Here is a 16,946-nt window from a genome sequence, read left to right on the forward strand (position 1 = left end):
CCATCACTTCTGAATAGATCATTCTTCCCTGTGATGAACTAGGAAGAACATATAAACACCAATGTAGTCATTGTCCTGGTATACTTCGTGCCTTTGCTAAACGGTGGCCTTATAGAAATGCAAACACTGAGAGCTAGTTACAAGTTTCAGTTCATCGCTAAAGCAATTCTTGATATCAGTGGGTGTGAAATCTCATAGGTTTGCCTTGGCGTGTCCTAATTATAATCTACATTGGAAGCTTCCAAGAACTGACCAACTTGTAATACCAGATGTGTCAGGTGACAGGTGGCAGCCTTCTTAAGTCAGTGTCTTTACTTTTAAAATGTATTTTTAAAGAAGTTCATTATATAGTACTAAATTTCATCAGGTGATCAAATATAAATATTATTACACATGCACATGTCACACATCATGACAATTATACACACGCAAAACATCTCGCCCACACATCACAACAGGTCTCTTGTGGCATTACTCACGATAAGTTGGCATGCTGCTTTATAAATGTAGGAATGCTATATCATATAAAGGAAAGTGGATTATTTTGCTTAGGTGACGTCTGTTCTCTAAGATCATAAAGCCTTATTGTTAATTAAGCACAGGCACAGGTCAGCATTTTAATTCGTACTAGGTCAAGGGGCTTTAAAGATTGAAATTTACTCAGTTTCAAGCTGCAGCTCAAAAACATTAACCAGTGGACTAAGCAGCTTTGAATTCAGTTTGTGGTTGGATATATCAACTCAAGTGAATATTGTATCAAATACTGAAGTCCTCTTGAAATCTCAACTGATAAATCAACTTTTTTGGAACAGCCATTTAACCATTCACACAATCAGGCAAATTTAAACAACAGCCATGAGCAAAATTCACCAGGTTTTTATTTGAAGGTTAACTATTTCTACCACACACAATTGTCAGTTAAAACAACAGCCACACAACCTACTCCTAGGCCTCTGACTTTCTGACGATTGTTGCAAGGTATGCATGTGCAACTTAGTGATTCTCTCCATTCTTTTCTTCCCCTGTTGCATCAATTTTAACATCCATCAAGTCTGCAACTCCATGCTGACTTAACCAGCATAATAGTTATAAAGGGGCTAATCATGTTTTAAGTTTTCTTACCTTCATTATCAATCCACTTCAGTGTTATAGGCTGATCCTGTTGTAAACTGCACATATCCCTCACTTCAGAACACATTCCATCATAAGTGATTGCAGGATCAAGGTCTGTGATGAGTATGTCCCTGTTGAGAACAAAAGGTAGAGCAATCTAGCGATGAACAGTTTCACCATTCCTGTGTTATTATCCTGATGGTAGCTTTCTATATTTCTACATCTTAAAACATACCTGAAGTGCATTGAAGTGAAACATACCGAAAAACTTAATGTTAATTTATTTCTCTCATGTTTGAGCATTTGTCAACAAACCATTCATAGGAATATGGGCTACAGAATCAATTAAATCAATCAGTTTCAGGTTATTCATATCAAGCCAAGCAGTGGCATAATAGCATTGTCACTGGACTGGTAATCTAGAGACCCAGGGTAATACTCTGGGGACCCAGGTTCCAATCCCACCACAGCAGATGGTAGAATTTGAATTTAATAAAAACCTGGAATTAAAAGTTATGAAACCATTGCTGATTGTCGAAAAAACCCAGCTGGTTCACTAATCCGCCGTCCTTACCCAACTTTTAAATGCCCTCTGAAATGGCCTAGGAAGCCACTCAGCTGTATCAAACTGCTACTGCGGCGGTACTAGGCGGCAGCTCACTGCCACCTTCTCAAGGGAAAATAGGGATGGGCAATAAATGCTGGCCTAGCCAGCAACGCCCACATTCTATTAATGAATTAAAAAAAGAATGTGTTCTTTAAAGCATGAGTGTACATTTTACTAACTGCCATGAAACAAAAATTGCAGTGAGTAAACATCCCGACTACATCTTTTCCTCAGCTACTTCTTCCATCCATGAATTGGAGTCCTGAATGGGAGTTATGGAGGAAATCTATCACATGGTGCTTTAAGTGTGCAAAAGCTTCAACCTCGAAGGAAATACAACAGTTTTTATTAATTCGCCTTTTTAAAAAAAAAACATCATTTGGTGTGAAAAAAGTCATACAGTCTAGGTCAGGGCACAGCTTCTTCAGTATGTATTTGGTTAGCTGATCGCTTCAGCAGCAAGTATGAGGAAGTTATCATTTGCCTCAGCATCTTTGTGCTAGAATACGGAAAACATTGACATGGTTCTTTCTGGTTTCTTATTTCTAGCCACTGAATAAGGACATGGTCGTGCCTCCTCAAGCCCAAATCAAATAACTTGCCAATATTCATTGTGCAAACTCATAACAAGGTTAGTCACATGGACAAGCCAGGAGAGGACTTCTACTATACATATACATTATTATTAATAATCAGGCAAAGTTAACGTGGTTTTGTGAAAGGGAAACAGTGTTTGACCAATTTATTCGACTTCTTTGAGAACCAGGGTGAATAAAGGGGAACCAGTAGATATGGTGTGCTTGAATTTCCAAAAGGCATCAATAAGGTGCTGCATAAAAGGTTCCTACACAAGATAAGAGCTCATGGTGTTGGGTGTGATGTATTAGCATGGATAGAGGACTGGTTAACTAACAGGAAAGAGAGAGTAGGCATAAGTGTGTAATTTTCAGGTTTGCAAACTAACATGTGGAGTGTCACGGGGACCAGTGCTGGGGCCTCACCTACTTACGACCTATATTAATGACTTGGATGAAGGGACCGTTTGTACTGTAGCCAAATTTGATGATGATACAAACATAGATAGGAAAGCAAGTTGTGAGAAGGGTACAGAGAGTCTGGAAAGGGGTATAGATAGGTTAAGCGAATGGGGAAAAATTTGGCAGATGGAGCACAATGGAGGAAAATGATGTTGTCCACTTTGGCAGGAAGAGGAGAAAAACAGAATATTATTTAAATAGAGAGTCTACAGAATGGTGGGGTACAGGGGGGTCTGGGTGCTCTTCTACATCAATTACAAAAAGTCAGCATGCAGGTACAGCAAATAATTAAGAAGGCAAACTGAATGTTAGACTCTACCCTCTTGCAAAACAAGCCAAAAGGGAAGTCTTGCTACAACTGTACGTTGGGGGGGGGCACATAGGAGGAATCTAGAACTCGGGGGCACTATATCAAAATATGGGGCCTCCCATTTAAGAGACGGAAAGGAATTTCTTCTCTGAGGGTCATTAGTGTTGGGCTTCTCTTCCCACAATGAGCATTGGAGGCTGGGACATTGAATATATTCAAGGCTGAATTGGACAATATTTTTGATTGACAAGGGAGTCAAGGGTTATGGAGACAGGCAGGAGAGCAGAGTTAAGGCCAAATCAGATCAGCCATGATCTTATTGGCTGGCAGAGGAGGCTCGAGGAGCCAAGTGGCCTACTCCTGCTCCTATTTATGTTAAATTCTATGGAACGTCACTCCAACACAATATTTCAATAATCACACAAGATGGAAGAAATTAGGAATAGTGGTAGTGCCTGAGCACAGCATTAATGATTCAACCCTTTTCCATCCACATTAAAGGTCACTGCAACAAAAAAAAATGAGAAATGGTGACAAAGAAGATTACAATGGAAGTATGTGCAGACTAATCTATTGAACTACTCTATTGGCTTTATGGATTACAGTTGCACATTTAGTACAAACCTGAATGACTGACAGAATACAATGAAGTTTAATTTACCTTTTAAGATCCCAATGCATAATGCTCAAAGACTCAACTAAGGGGATAGATTGGCATGATGGAGGACCACAGCAGGTTTCCTGACTTGAAGCAACTAAGTGGTTGCACAAGTGCAATTAATCACTATGAGAAGAGATCATAGTTCTGCCATTTTCTGGAAAACTAGTGACTAAGGCCTCTCTGTTTCTTTTTTTGCAGAGAAGGTGGGATGTGGGGCCAGGGACAGAAAAGGAGGGAGGAAGAATGAGTAGTCTTCCTGAAGGTGAGAGATGTCAATGTCGAAAAGTGGAATAATCTACTTTTGACCAACGAGCATTCCTAAACCAGGTAAACATAAGCTTAATGAGTAAAGTTCACTCTCATCTTCCCCATATCTCAGCAGGAAGTGCACTCCAAATTCAAGGCATATATGCTATAGAATTACCTTAGTTAACTCTCTCAACTGCCTCTGCATAATCACAACACTTTTCTAACATTTGGCCTTGCTCAAGTTTCTCCACAGTTAAACACTGGAAGAACCAAAACCATAATTTTTAGGCTAAACCACACCCTTTAACTCTTTGCCTTGTTCAACCATGAGTTGTGCTTTTAACTACATCAAAAAGTTCATCTACCTCCATCTCGAATATCCTGCTTCCACCACCACCTTAGCCTATAAGCTGTGGAAATCCTCCTTTAAGACTCTGCCACTTCACATTCAATTAGTACTGCTCACCATAAATTTCAGGTCGTTCAAAACTGACACCCGTTTTATACAAAATCTCACTTATTCATTTAGCCCCGTCCTCACTCACCTACATTGAGATACTGTAGTATAGGAAGCCAAATTTAAAATTCTTATACTAGTGTTCAAATCAGTGCATGGTGTCAACCCCTTTCCATCTCTGGAACCTCTGCAGTCTTACAACAACTTCCTCCCCCAAATTCTCTGCTCCTCCAATATTGATCTTTTATAATCCATTATTAGCAGCTACAGGATTCTCCCTAAACTCTTCCATGCAACAACAGTTTGCATTTTATATGTTAAAAGCACTATATAAATCTCCCAAGGTGCTTCACAGGAGCATTATTAAACAAACTTTGACACCAGGCATCATAAGGAGATATATCAGGGCAGATGCTCAAAAAAGCTTGGTCAAATAGGTAGCCTTTAGGAGTTGCTTAAAACATGAAAAAGAGACAGATTTACGGAGGGAATTCCAAAGCTTAGGACCTCAGCAGCTGATAGTATAAGCAGCTAATGGTGAAGTGATTAAAATCAGGGGTGCTTGGGAGGCCAGAATTGGACGAGTACAGGTGTCTTGAGAGGTTAAGGGGCTGCAGGAGACTACAGAAATAGAGAGGGGTGAGGCCATAGAGGGATGCGAAAACAAGGATGAGAGTTTTAAAATCGATGTGTTGATTAACTAACAGCTAACCTAAGTCAATGTGAACAGAAGCAGTGGGTAAACATTACTTGCTGTGTAGTTAGGATACAGACAGCTAAGTTTTTGATGAGCTTAAGTTTATGGAAGATGGAAGATGGGAAAACAAGCCAGCAGCAGGCATGAAGGCTTCAACAGAGCAGCTGAGTCAAAGGGGGATTCAGGTATTGTTAACTTAGTAGAATTAGGTGGCCTTAGTTATGGTGCAGAAGTGGGGTCTGAAGATCAGCTGAGGATACTAAGACACCAAGATTGCAACAGTTTGGTAACACCTCAGCTGCCAGAGAGAGGATGGAGTTGGTGGTTAGGAAACAGAGTTTGTGGTAGGAATCAATGACAATGGCTTCTACCTGCCATTCCTCCTTCAAAGGCCCTCCTTGAAACCCGCCTCTTCAACCAAGATATGTGCCAACCTTCCTATTTTTGTTGACTGTTTTCCTTTACACTTCTAAAGTGCTTTGAATGCTTTTCTATGTTAAATGTGCCACATAAATGCAAGTTGCTTTTTTTCTATGTGAAAGCTTTCCGAAAATTGATATAAACCGCCTTTGCTGTAATTCTATCATCTCTTTTTTTAAGTCTCTTAAGTCTGATCAAGTATGACTTTCCCCTCAAATTCTGTACTGACCGGCCTGAGTAATTTTTTTAAAGTACTTAGTAATTACAATCCATACTCTAGTAGATTAACAACATAAGCAAAGGCCTGTGATATCTTACCTGAAGTCAGTCTCTTATTTTTGCCGAAAGATGCTGCATCCACCAACTTTCAGCTCTGTCAAATTTTTCTTTCCACTGAATTTTGGAAAATTATATTCTCAGCCTCCACTATTTCTTCCCTAGCTTCTCTTGGAATCCTCATCTCTAAACCAACGTGTTTCTGCAATTTGTCAGAATTTCTCGGTGAATAACAACCTTCACTGTCAATTCTACACCCACCTCCGGTGATTATACAATCCCAACATCCAATTCCTCTGAAAAGTAAAGCAAGTTACTTATTCAATATTTTTGCCATTCATTTGCTCTCCACTACAAGGTTCCTTCCATTTTTCAGCTGTCTTGCACTAATTTAACTGTCTTATTTGCCTTAGTTTTCATTTTATTATCTGGCTAATCCTTTAAATTCAGATTCCAGGAAGTCTAACCTCTAAGCTAACTGCATTCCTTCAACCCAGCAGGCTCTTAAATCTTGCTTGGGATCGATCACCTTGCTACAGAAAGATTTCATTGCACAAATGCCAAGAAATGATTACTGATGCAAGGCTTCCAGAAGTAAATACAGTTTAAATGCAGCTGTAGTTCTAAAAAACGACGACAAAACCAGAATTAGGACACCAATTTATTTAGAAGGCACCAACTAGCACAATTTCTAGGATATCTAAGAGATTCCTTTTAATTTGTACGTGCTATTTGTTAGTTGCTAATTGAGACTGCTAATTGAAATTGCTGACTGCAATACGAATAGTCTTTACCACTACAAAAATAAAATGACCTGGAAAAACTCAGCAGGTCTGACAGTATCTGCGGAGAGGAACACAGTTAACATTTCGAGTCCGTATGACTCTTCAACAGAACTAAGAAATATAAAAATAGAAAAGTGAAATATAAGCTGGTTTAAGGGGGGGTGGTGGGACAAGTAGAGCTGGATAGAGGGCCAGTGATAGGTGGAGACAACCAAAAGATCTCATAGACAAAAGGACAAAGAGGTGTTGAAGCTGGTGATATTATCTAAGGAACGTAATAATAAAGGTACAGATAGCCCTAGTGGGGGTGGGGTGGGGGGAAGGGATCGAAATAGGCTAAAAGGCAAAGATAAAACAATGGATGGAAACACATTGAAAACTAATGGAAATAGGTGGGAAAAGAAAAATCTATATAAACGATTGAAAAAAAGGAGGATCAGAAAGGGGGTGGGGATGGAGGAGAGAGTTCATGATCTAAAATTGTTGAACTCAATATTCAGTCCGGAAGGCTGTAAAGTGCCTAGTCGGAAGATGAGGTGCTGTTCCTCCAGTGTGCGTTGGGCTTCACTGGAACAATACAGCAGGCCAAGGACGGACGTGTGGGCATGAGAGCAGGGTGGAGTGTTGAAATGGCAAGCGACAGGGAGGTCTGGGTCATGCTTGCGGACAGACCGAAGGGGTTCTGCAAAGCGGTCACCCAGTCTGCGTTTGGTCTCTCCAATGTAGAGGAAACCGCATTGGGAACAGCGAATGCAATAGACTAAATTGAGGGAAGTGTAAGTGAAATGCTGCTTCACTTGAAAGGAGTGTTTGGGCCCTTTGACGGTGAGGAGAGGGGAAGTAAAGGGGCAGGTGTTGCACCTTCTGCGGTTGCATGGGAAGATGCTGTGGGAGGGGGTTGAGGTGTAGGGGGTGATGGAGGAGTGGACCAGGGTGTCCCGAAGGGAGTGATCCCTGCAGAATGCCGCTGGAGAGGGGGGGGGGGGGGGGGGGGGGGGGTGGTGGTGAAGGGAAGATGGGTTTGTTGGGGGCATCATGCTGGAGCTGGCAGAAATGGCAGAGGATGATCCTTTGAATGCAGAGGCTGGTGGGGTGATAAGTGAGGACAAGGGGGACCCTATCACGGTTCTGGGAGGGAGATGAAGGTGTGAGGGCGGAAACGCGGGAGATGGGCCGGACACAGTTGAGGGCCCTGTCAACCACTGTGGGTGGAAAACCTCGGTTAAGGAAGGGGAAAGACATGTCAGAGGAACTGTTTTTGAAAGTGGCGTCATCAGAACAGATGTGACGGAGGCGAAGGAACTGAGAGAAGTGGATGGAGTCCTTACAGGAAGCGGGGTGTGAGGAGCTGTCATCGAGGTAGCTGTGGGAGTTGGTAGGCTTGTAATGAATATTGGTGGACAGTCTATCGCCAGAAATTGAGACAGAGAGGTCAAGGAAGGGAAGGGAAGTGTCAGAGATGGGCCATGTGAAAATGATGGAGGGGTGGAAATTGGAAGCAAAATTAATAAATTTTTCCAGATCGTTTATCACTCTTAGATTGAGAACACTTGAATATTCATCAAATTCCTTTGTCAAGTGAACTTGTCACTAAAACTAGTCATCTTATTCTAGGAGAATATCTGAACCTTGTATTATTGTCATTTGGTATTTCGATACTGGTATTTTTATAAAGATCCATTTTAGCTTTGGTAAATCGACTGCTTTTAATATAAACATTTAATCGTAATCTAATATCAGAGAAAACAAAACTTGACTCGAAAGGCAGCTTCAAAGCAAAATAGGGTATAAAAACTATCACCTCCCTCAGGCCTCATCCCTTCTTCTAGTTTCACCTCTTGCCGTGTATTCACAATACTCTCTGACCTTCCCCTCTCTAATCATGAGCTGTCTGCATGAAGGACCCAGCTTTATGTCCACACCTCAATGAATTGCAAATTTGGCACAACATTGAGCTCTTCCTCTACTGTTTTCACATCTGTGCCTACTTCCTTGGCCAGGAGTCCTTTTCCAGCAAAATGCACGTTTTCAACCGTCCCCAGTATTTTCTCTCCAAATGGGCCCCTCCCTCTGGCCTCTTCTCCCCTCTTGACATTTTCATCGAGAACTGCAATTGTGACAACCGCCATATCAATTTCTCAGCTCCCCTCACTCACAACCTGGCCCCCTCTGAACTTGCTACATCAGTTCTCTCAAGTCCACCAAATGTTATCAAACCTGCTGAGAAGGAAGGTGCTGTTGTTGCCTGGTGAACTGACCTCTAACTAGCAGAAACTGGACACCAACTGTTTCTAAAAATAAAAACAAAAAAACTGCGGATGCTGGAAATCCAAAACAAAAACAGAATTACCTGGAAAAACTCAGCAGGTCTGGCAGCATCGGTGGAGAAGAAAAGAGTTGATGTTTCGGGTCCTCATGACCCTTCGACAGAACTTGAGTTCGAGTCCAAGAAAGAGTTGAAATATAAGCTGGTTTAAGGTGTGTGTGTGGGGGGCGGAGATAGAGAGAGAGAGAGAGAGAGAGAGAGAGAGAGAGAGAGAGAGAGAGAGAGGTGGGGGGGGGGTGGTGTGTTTGTAGGGACAAACAAGCAGTGATAGAAGCAGATCATCAAAAGATGTCAACGACAATAGTACAATAGAACACATAGGTGTTAAAGTTAAAGTTGGTGATATTATCTAAACGAATGTGCTAATTAAGAATGGATGGTAGGGCCCTACCATCCATTCTTAATTAGCACATTCGTTTAGATAATATCACCAACTTTAACACCTATGTGTTCTATTGTACTATTGTCGTTGACATCTTTTGATGATCTGCTTCTATCACTGCTTGTTTGTCCCTACAACCACACCAACCCCCCCCCACCTCTCTCTCTCTCTCTATCTCTCCGCCCCCCACACACACACCTTAAACCAGCTTATATTTCAACTCTTTCTTGGACTCGAACTCAAGTTCTGTCGAAGGGTCATGAGGACTCGAAACGTCAACTCTTTTCTTCTCCACCAACTGTTCCTACCCTTCTTTGGACCATGACTCTACTACCAAAAATTAAGCAATGTTTCCAGAACTGTGTCAGGCCTCATCTCCACTGAGAAATCTTCTCTCCACAGCTTCCGACCTCATTGTTCTCCAACCGTTAACTGCCCACTTCTACCTCAATCCCAAGATCCACAAACAAGATTGCCCTGGTAGACCTAATATTTCAGCCTAATCCTACCCCAGTGAGCTGATTTCTTCCTATCTCTACTCTATTTGCTTGTCCAGTTTCTTCCCACCTACATCAGTGACACTTTTGGTGCCCTCCATCACTTAAACATTTTCAATTTTCCTGGCCCTAACCAGGTATGGATGTCCAGTCTCTCCATACCTTCTCCTCCACCAGGATGGCCTTAGTGTTCTCTACTTCTCCCTTGAACAGAGGCCGAACCAGTTTCCACCCACCTCCACATAGCTGAACTTGCTCTCACATTGAACAACTTTCTTAGTTGAAATCAAAGGTCCTGCGATGGGTACCTGTGTCCCAGCTTCAACTTCCTTTTTGTGGGATGCGTGGAACATTCCTTGGTTCAATTCTGCTCGGGTCCCTTCCCTCGCCTCTTTTTCTAGCATATTGATAACGGTCTCAGTGCCATTTCCTGTTCCCACCCTAAACTGAAAAATTTCATCAACTTTGACATCCACAGCTACCTCAACTACACTTCCTCACACCCTGCTTCTTGTAAGGACTCTATTCCATTCTCCCAATTTCTCAGGCTTGTGCATCTGTTCCGATAACATAACCTTCCACACCAGCACGATATCTTTCTTTTTCCTCAACCAGTGATTCCACCCACCCCCACCCCCCCAAGCATAGTTGACAGGGTCCTCGACGATGTCTGACCCATTTCCCACACTTGCACCGTCGCCCCTCCCCCTCCCAGAACCACAATATATCCCTTGTAACCCCTTTTCTGAACCTTTCACCCCACCAACCTCCACATTCAACAGATCATCCTCCATCAAACACATCTTCCCCACCTTCCCCTTTCAGCATTTAGGGAGAACTGTTTCCTCTGCGACATCCTGTACCACCCCTCAATCACTCCCAACACACTGGTCCCTGGAGGAAACTGGAGATTTGTTTATTGTATGTTCCAAGGACTTTCCACAGTATTATGCTCTCTTTTTATCATCGTCAAAAACTCATTTCAGTATATTAATGCCTTCTCTAATGCCAATAAAGTTTAAAAAGCAAAAGCTACCTCTTTACAAGAAATTACAAAGATATCATGGCAATATCCTCTTGTGATTATATGCACTAGTGGATCTCTCATGTAAAGGCAAATTTTCCTTAAAGAATATTAATAACTTTCCAGGTATAGGAACAGTATGGGAAAATTCCATCTATTGGGAGAAATGTACAGAAATAAGCTTATATGCCCAAAAGAAGAATGGGTTTATAGAGTATAAATTTGATACATTAGATGTCATTTAAGTATAAATTAATAAATACTACTGATAGCAACATTAACAGTCAGTTCTGAATGTAATATTTCTGCATTCAAACAGATTGGGTACATTGAAGGGGGGGTGGTGTGTGGTATGTAAATTCTTGCGAGCAATGTTGCTGCAAAATAGATTAAATTACCACCAATGGAACGCTCAACCAAGAAAAGCTCCTTCAATGGTCATGTGTGGCTCACATCCAGAGCGTGTCTGCTACAGCTTTCATAAACAGCATTTAAAAAAAGAGGCATAATGAATATTTGAAACGTACAATAATACAGACGCAGCGGTTCAAGAAGGCAGCTCGCCACCACGTTCTCAAGGGCAATTAGGGATGGGCAATAAATGCTGGCCTAGCCAGCAATGCACATCCCATGAATAATTTTTTTTTAAAATGGAACATTGGCTTAAACTTATTAAGTCTGTACTATAACTTTGAACACTGAGCATATGTTTGCTATACTGGCAACAGTTATAACTTAAGCATAAGCACATTATTCTAAGCAAAACCAGCTAATGATTCAGATTATCAATTTATAACTACTAACACCAAGATTTAAGCTTGTGATGGTACATGGTAAAGTAATGGTAACAATGCATCTCTATGTCAGGTTTAGCCTTTGATGTCTGAGGCAAGTAAAAATTTAGTTAAATTTCATTGAGCACTGCACTATGGGTCGGTTGTTGATTGAATTAGTTTGGTCAATAATTGATATCTTTCAAATTTAATTATGTTGGACAATTCAAAACAAATCAATTCAAATTCAATATAAATTTTCTGGCACATTTTCAAATGCATATAAATTATGAGAGGGGTTGGGTGTGGAAAATTGAAGTAATACTCTTTCCACCATCTAACTACATAGTGGGGTTTTTCTGTACTATATTTTGGATGCAATGGAGAAATTGTATTGACTTTGGCATTCATTTTTTTTAGGGCACATACCATGAGTTGTAGCACAGTAGGATGTAGGTACATCTAACTTCCTCATGCAGAGTTTTCATGTTATGGGGACTAGCTAAGTGGGCACCAAGAGTTCTCTCAGAACAGGAGTTGGGGAAAAACATTAGGCGGAAAAGTCAGTCAATTCAGAACACCTCTGTGAGACAACTTTTACACCATCATTAATGCCATGAAGTAAGATAGCCACCCTTGTCTGACCAATATAACCCAATTATTGACAGATCACATGAAACATTTTCTTCTTTTCCCTTACTAAAGATTATTTGTAGCTTAACTTCAATACTTGTATTTGACGAACATGTGTATTGTAATTTTCAGCACATCGATGCCAGTAAATAACTTGGGTGTGATTAGTCAGCCAATCTGTACTTTTCTGAACTAAATACTTCAATAAAAATTACTATTCTACACAATCTAAGATAAAAATCAAATATTCATATTAGTTTTCCTTGAGAAATTCATGTTATGTATGGTGGCTTAATGAACGGCTAGATGACTTCTGCCTGCATTTAATCTTTTTTTTGAAGCAGAGTTTCTGAATTCACATATTCTGTCAACTCAAGGATAATTCAATTTGAGGCAAGGAAGCTATTTAAATTTTAGTTGTAAGAGTCAACTGTCAGATATTTCAGAAAAGTGGTCCCTCAAATGTCTTTCGCCTTTGTATTCTGCGTACTTGCACTGAACAGCCTTCTATGAATGAAAAACTGTGATAGTTCTGAAGGATTTTGTTCAAAATCAGAGGGGGTACACATCACAGAAGGGGGCCATTTGGCCCTTTATGTGCATACCAGCTCTCTACAACAGCAACTGAACTAGTGCCACTCCCTAACTTTTTCTCCATAGCCCTGCAAATTTTCTTTTTTGATAATTATCCAATTCCCTTTTGAAAGCCAGGATTGAATCTGCCTCCAACACACTCAAACAGTGCATTCCAGATCCGAACCATATGATGCGTTAAAATATTTTTAATCATATCACTTTTGGTTCTTCTGCCATTCACCTTAAATCAATGTCCTCTGGTTCTCAAGCATTCTACCACTCTGAACAGTTTCTCCCTACCTACTCTGTCCAGACCCTTCATGATTTTGAGCATCTTTATCAAATCTCCCCTCAAATATTCACTTCTCAAAGGGCAACAGCCTCAGCTTTTCCAATCTAACCATGTGACTTAAGTCCCTCAACTTTGAACCTTTCTCAAATCTTTTCTGCACCCTCACTAAAGCATTCATATTCTTCCTAAAGAATGGTGTCGAACACAATACTCTAGTCAAAGGAAAACCAGTGTTTTATAATGGTTTGCCATGCCTTCCTTGCTTTTGTACCCTATGCCCAGGATCCTGTATGCCTTATCAACTACTTTCTCAACCTGCACTGCCACCTACAACAATTTGTGTACATGTATTCCCAGGTCCCTCTACTCCTAAACTCTCTTTAGAATGATATCCTTCATTTTATATTACTTTTCCCCATTCTTATTTCCAAAATCTCTCACTTCACACATATCTGCATTAATTTCCATCTGCCACATGTCCAGCTGCTCCACCAGCCTACATCCTTTTTAAATCTATCACAATGCCCCCCACAGTCAACAATACTTTCAAGTTTGGTGTCATCTGCAAATTTTGAAATTGCGCTCTGCACACCCAAGTTTAGGTCATCAATATAGATCAAGAAAAGCAGTACCCAACCCAGTGGAACCCCACTGTATATCTTCCACCAGACCAAATAACAACAGTTCACCACTACTGTTTCCTGTCACTCAGCTAACCTCGTATCCATGCTGCCACTGCCCCTTTTATTCCATTGGCTTTGATTTTGCTGACAAGCCTGTTACGCAGCACTTTATCAAACGCCTTTTGGAAGTCAAGGTACACTACATCATCTGAGTTACCCTCATCAGCCCCCACTATTACTTCATCAAAAAACTCAAGACTCTGCAAGGGAAAAAATCTGCATTAAGGTTTGAACCCATCCTCCAACCAATTGGCAGGTGTTCATAATTGTCAGACATAACTAAATTCTAATTACTTGATTCAAATACATCATGTGATTTCACTGGCAATTCAGTTTCATTTCCCATGTTACATGAAATATCTTACATATTCATGGTGTTATACAATTTTTGTGTTGGTGCCAAGAAAAACAACTCAGGACGCAGCATCAGCAAACAACAAGTCAAGGACCTGCCTTCAAGCAGAGCACATTTATGATCTCGAAGCAGACCAGTAACTTTTTAGAAGAAACTTGAACTCCCAATTATTAACTAGAAGAATTACGTCATAAGGATTCACATCTTAAACAAAAAATACTTTTACTGTGCATGAGTTAAACAAAGCAAGTACTACTAACTTAACACTAAATTTCATCAACAGCAAGTCCAATAATCTCAACAGAACACTCGCTGTTCTACTTTTACTTTGACCCAAGAGTTCCCATGGACAGTACAGGACCTTGATGGTTCCGTCATTTTCCCCGAGACCAAACTAAGGTGTGCCACAGCTTTCAGGAATTCGCTTTGATTTCCCCCCCCCTGTGTTCCCGCTATTCTGAGGTATGAAACTTCATGGGGGTCATTCCACCAATAGCATCCAGCTAAGTAAACCTCCAACTCTCCTTAAACACCTCATGATTGTGAACACCCCAGCACAAGCATGGGCCTCACTGCACTCTTCTTAGTGACTCCAATTAAACAATATTCCCAATTCTAAAATACTCCTGATTAATGATAGCCCTTTGCTTCCGGTCTACAGCTTCTGTAAAGCTCTGGCAGATTCTCTCTTTTTGCCCGTTTCCAAGCTGTCCCAGCTCCAGACATAGTTGGCTCAGGAGCACCTTTGAAACAGGCAATTTAACAGTTTGTGAGAAAACACACCTTTGTTTTGAGTTTATCTGTATCGCCCTGCATAACTTGTTTCCATAGCAACATGGCATACCTGGAACGTTCCAGGTAGAAATTGAAACAAATTACCTCCAAATTTAAACCAGACCTTTGATAAGGCCATAAGACATAGGAGCAGAAGTAGGCCATTCAGCCCATCAAGTCTGCTCCACCATTCAATAAGATCATGCTGATCTGATAATCCTCAATTCTACTTTCCTGGCTTTTCCCCATAACCCTTGATTCGCTTACTGATTAAAAATGTTTATCTCAGCCTCGAATATACTTAACCATCTAGTCTCTGTGGCAAAGAATTCCACAGATTCACTGCTCTCCGAGAGAAGAAATTCCTCCTCATTTCTGTCTTAACTGGGTGACCCCCTAACTCGAGATTATGCCCTCTGGTCCTGGACTCTCTCACAAGGGGCAACAACCTCTCAGCATCCACCCTGTCAAGACCCCCTAAGAATCTTATATGTTTCAATAAGGTCACCTCTCATTCTTCTAAATTCTAATGAGTACAGGCCCAACCTACTCAACCTCTCCTCATAAGAAAATCCCTCCATACCCGGGATCAACGTAGTGAACCTTCTCTGGACTTCCTCCAATGCCAGTATATCTTTCCTTTGATAAGGGGACTAAAACTGTTCACAATATTCTAGGTGTGGTCTAACTAGTGCCTTGTATAGTTCTAGCAAGACTTCCCTATTTTTATACTCCATTCCCTTGGAAATAAAGGCCATCATTCCATTTGCCTTCCCTATTACCTGAACTTGTACACTAGCTTTTTATGATTAATGAACAAGGATCCCCAAATCCCTCTGTGCTGCAGCTTTCTACAATCTTTCTCCATTTAAATAATACTCAGCTCCTCTATTCTTTCTGCCAAAGTGCATATCCTCACATTTTCCCACATTATATTCCATCTGCTAAGTTTTTGTCCACTCACTTAACCTGTCTATATCTCTCTGCAGACTGTGTCATCCTCACCACTTGCCTTCCCACCTACTTTTGTATCATCTAGATATATGTTTCAAATATTTCATATTTGATCTGGTAAGTATCTGGGTACTTTAAGATCTTCCCATGTTTACCCATTGCTTTCAAACCTCTTTTTGATCTGGGACCCATGTGAATAATTTAAAACCGTTAAGACGACAACTGTTGACATCTCATCTTCATTGAGACTCAAAGGGGTCACATGTCATTCACTGTTTTCACACCTCTAACTCTAACCCCTTTGAAGTAAACATGGGCAATTCTTTTACCTGCAATTACTCTAGCCTTTGTTTGGCAGTTTCTCAAACCCGATTTTCTTCCCCTATTTATCTTGCGTTTATAAATTAAATTCCCAAAACTGCAAGTTATATTCCTAAAATACATGAATGATGAAATTACATATTCATAACATTCCATACCAAAGTATTACTTAAATCTTTAAGGCTGTAAAAATGAAAAAAAGATTAGTGTGGGAAGAGTTGGGTTTTAAAATACACTATGTTTTAATAGTACTTCCCTCCCCTCCTCCACAATTTTGGTCATTCAACATCACTCTCCTTTCTGATGAACTTCTATACTTGTGGTTAACATATTTACCAAGTTTGGCAGAGCGATGCGTAGCTTTTACAAATGGCGTGGAGAATGATAAATGGTTTTATGCAAGGACCAAAGAAAGTAATGAGAATGACTTTCAAAACTGAGCCTGTTCCAGTCAGTTTATAGTTGGTCCGTACCTCAACTCCATTTACTTACCTTTGTTTATATCCCTTAACACCCTTACCAAAAAGCGATCGAAAATTTCAATTGGTCTAACATTGTCAGCCTTGGAGAAAGCAAGTTCTAGATTTCCATAGTCCTTAGTGGAAAAGTACTTCCTGACTTCACTCTTAAATTGCTTGGTTCTAGTTTTAAGATCAAGTCCTCTTGTTATGGATTCCCTGACAAGAGGGAATCATCTTTCTGAATCTACCGTTTTGTGGATCACTTTAAATATCTGGATTAGAT

At 40.6% G+C, this 16,946-nt stretch overlaps 1 protein-coding gene across 5 annotated transcripts in view; it reads right to left on the reverse strand.

Moving 5' to 3' along the window:
* prkcz (protein kinase C, zeta) overlaps window positions 1-16,946 on the reverse strand; it is a 612,152-nt gene that overhangs the window by 550,471 nt on the left and 44,735 nt on the right. For all 5 annotated transcript variants that reach the window (XM_041206302.1, XM_041206300.1, XM_041206299.1 and 2 more), the window contains exon 2: window positions 1,123-1,244. In XM_041206302.1, the coding sequence (XP_041062236.1) occupies window positions 1,123-1,244 (122 nt within the window). The remainder of the gene's footprint in view (window positions 1-1,122; window positions 1,245-16,946) is intronic.

Source organism: Carcharodon carcharias, chromosome 15 (assembly GCF_017639515.1).
Source record: "Carcharodon carcharias isolate sCarCar2 chromosome 15, sCarCar2.pri, whole genome shotgun sequence".
Lineage (NCBI taxonomy): Eukaryota > Metazoa > Chordata > Chondrichthyes > Lamniformes > Lamnidae > Carcharodon > Carcharodon carcharias.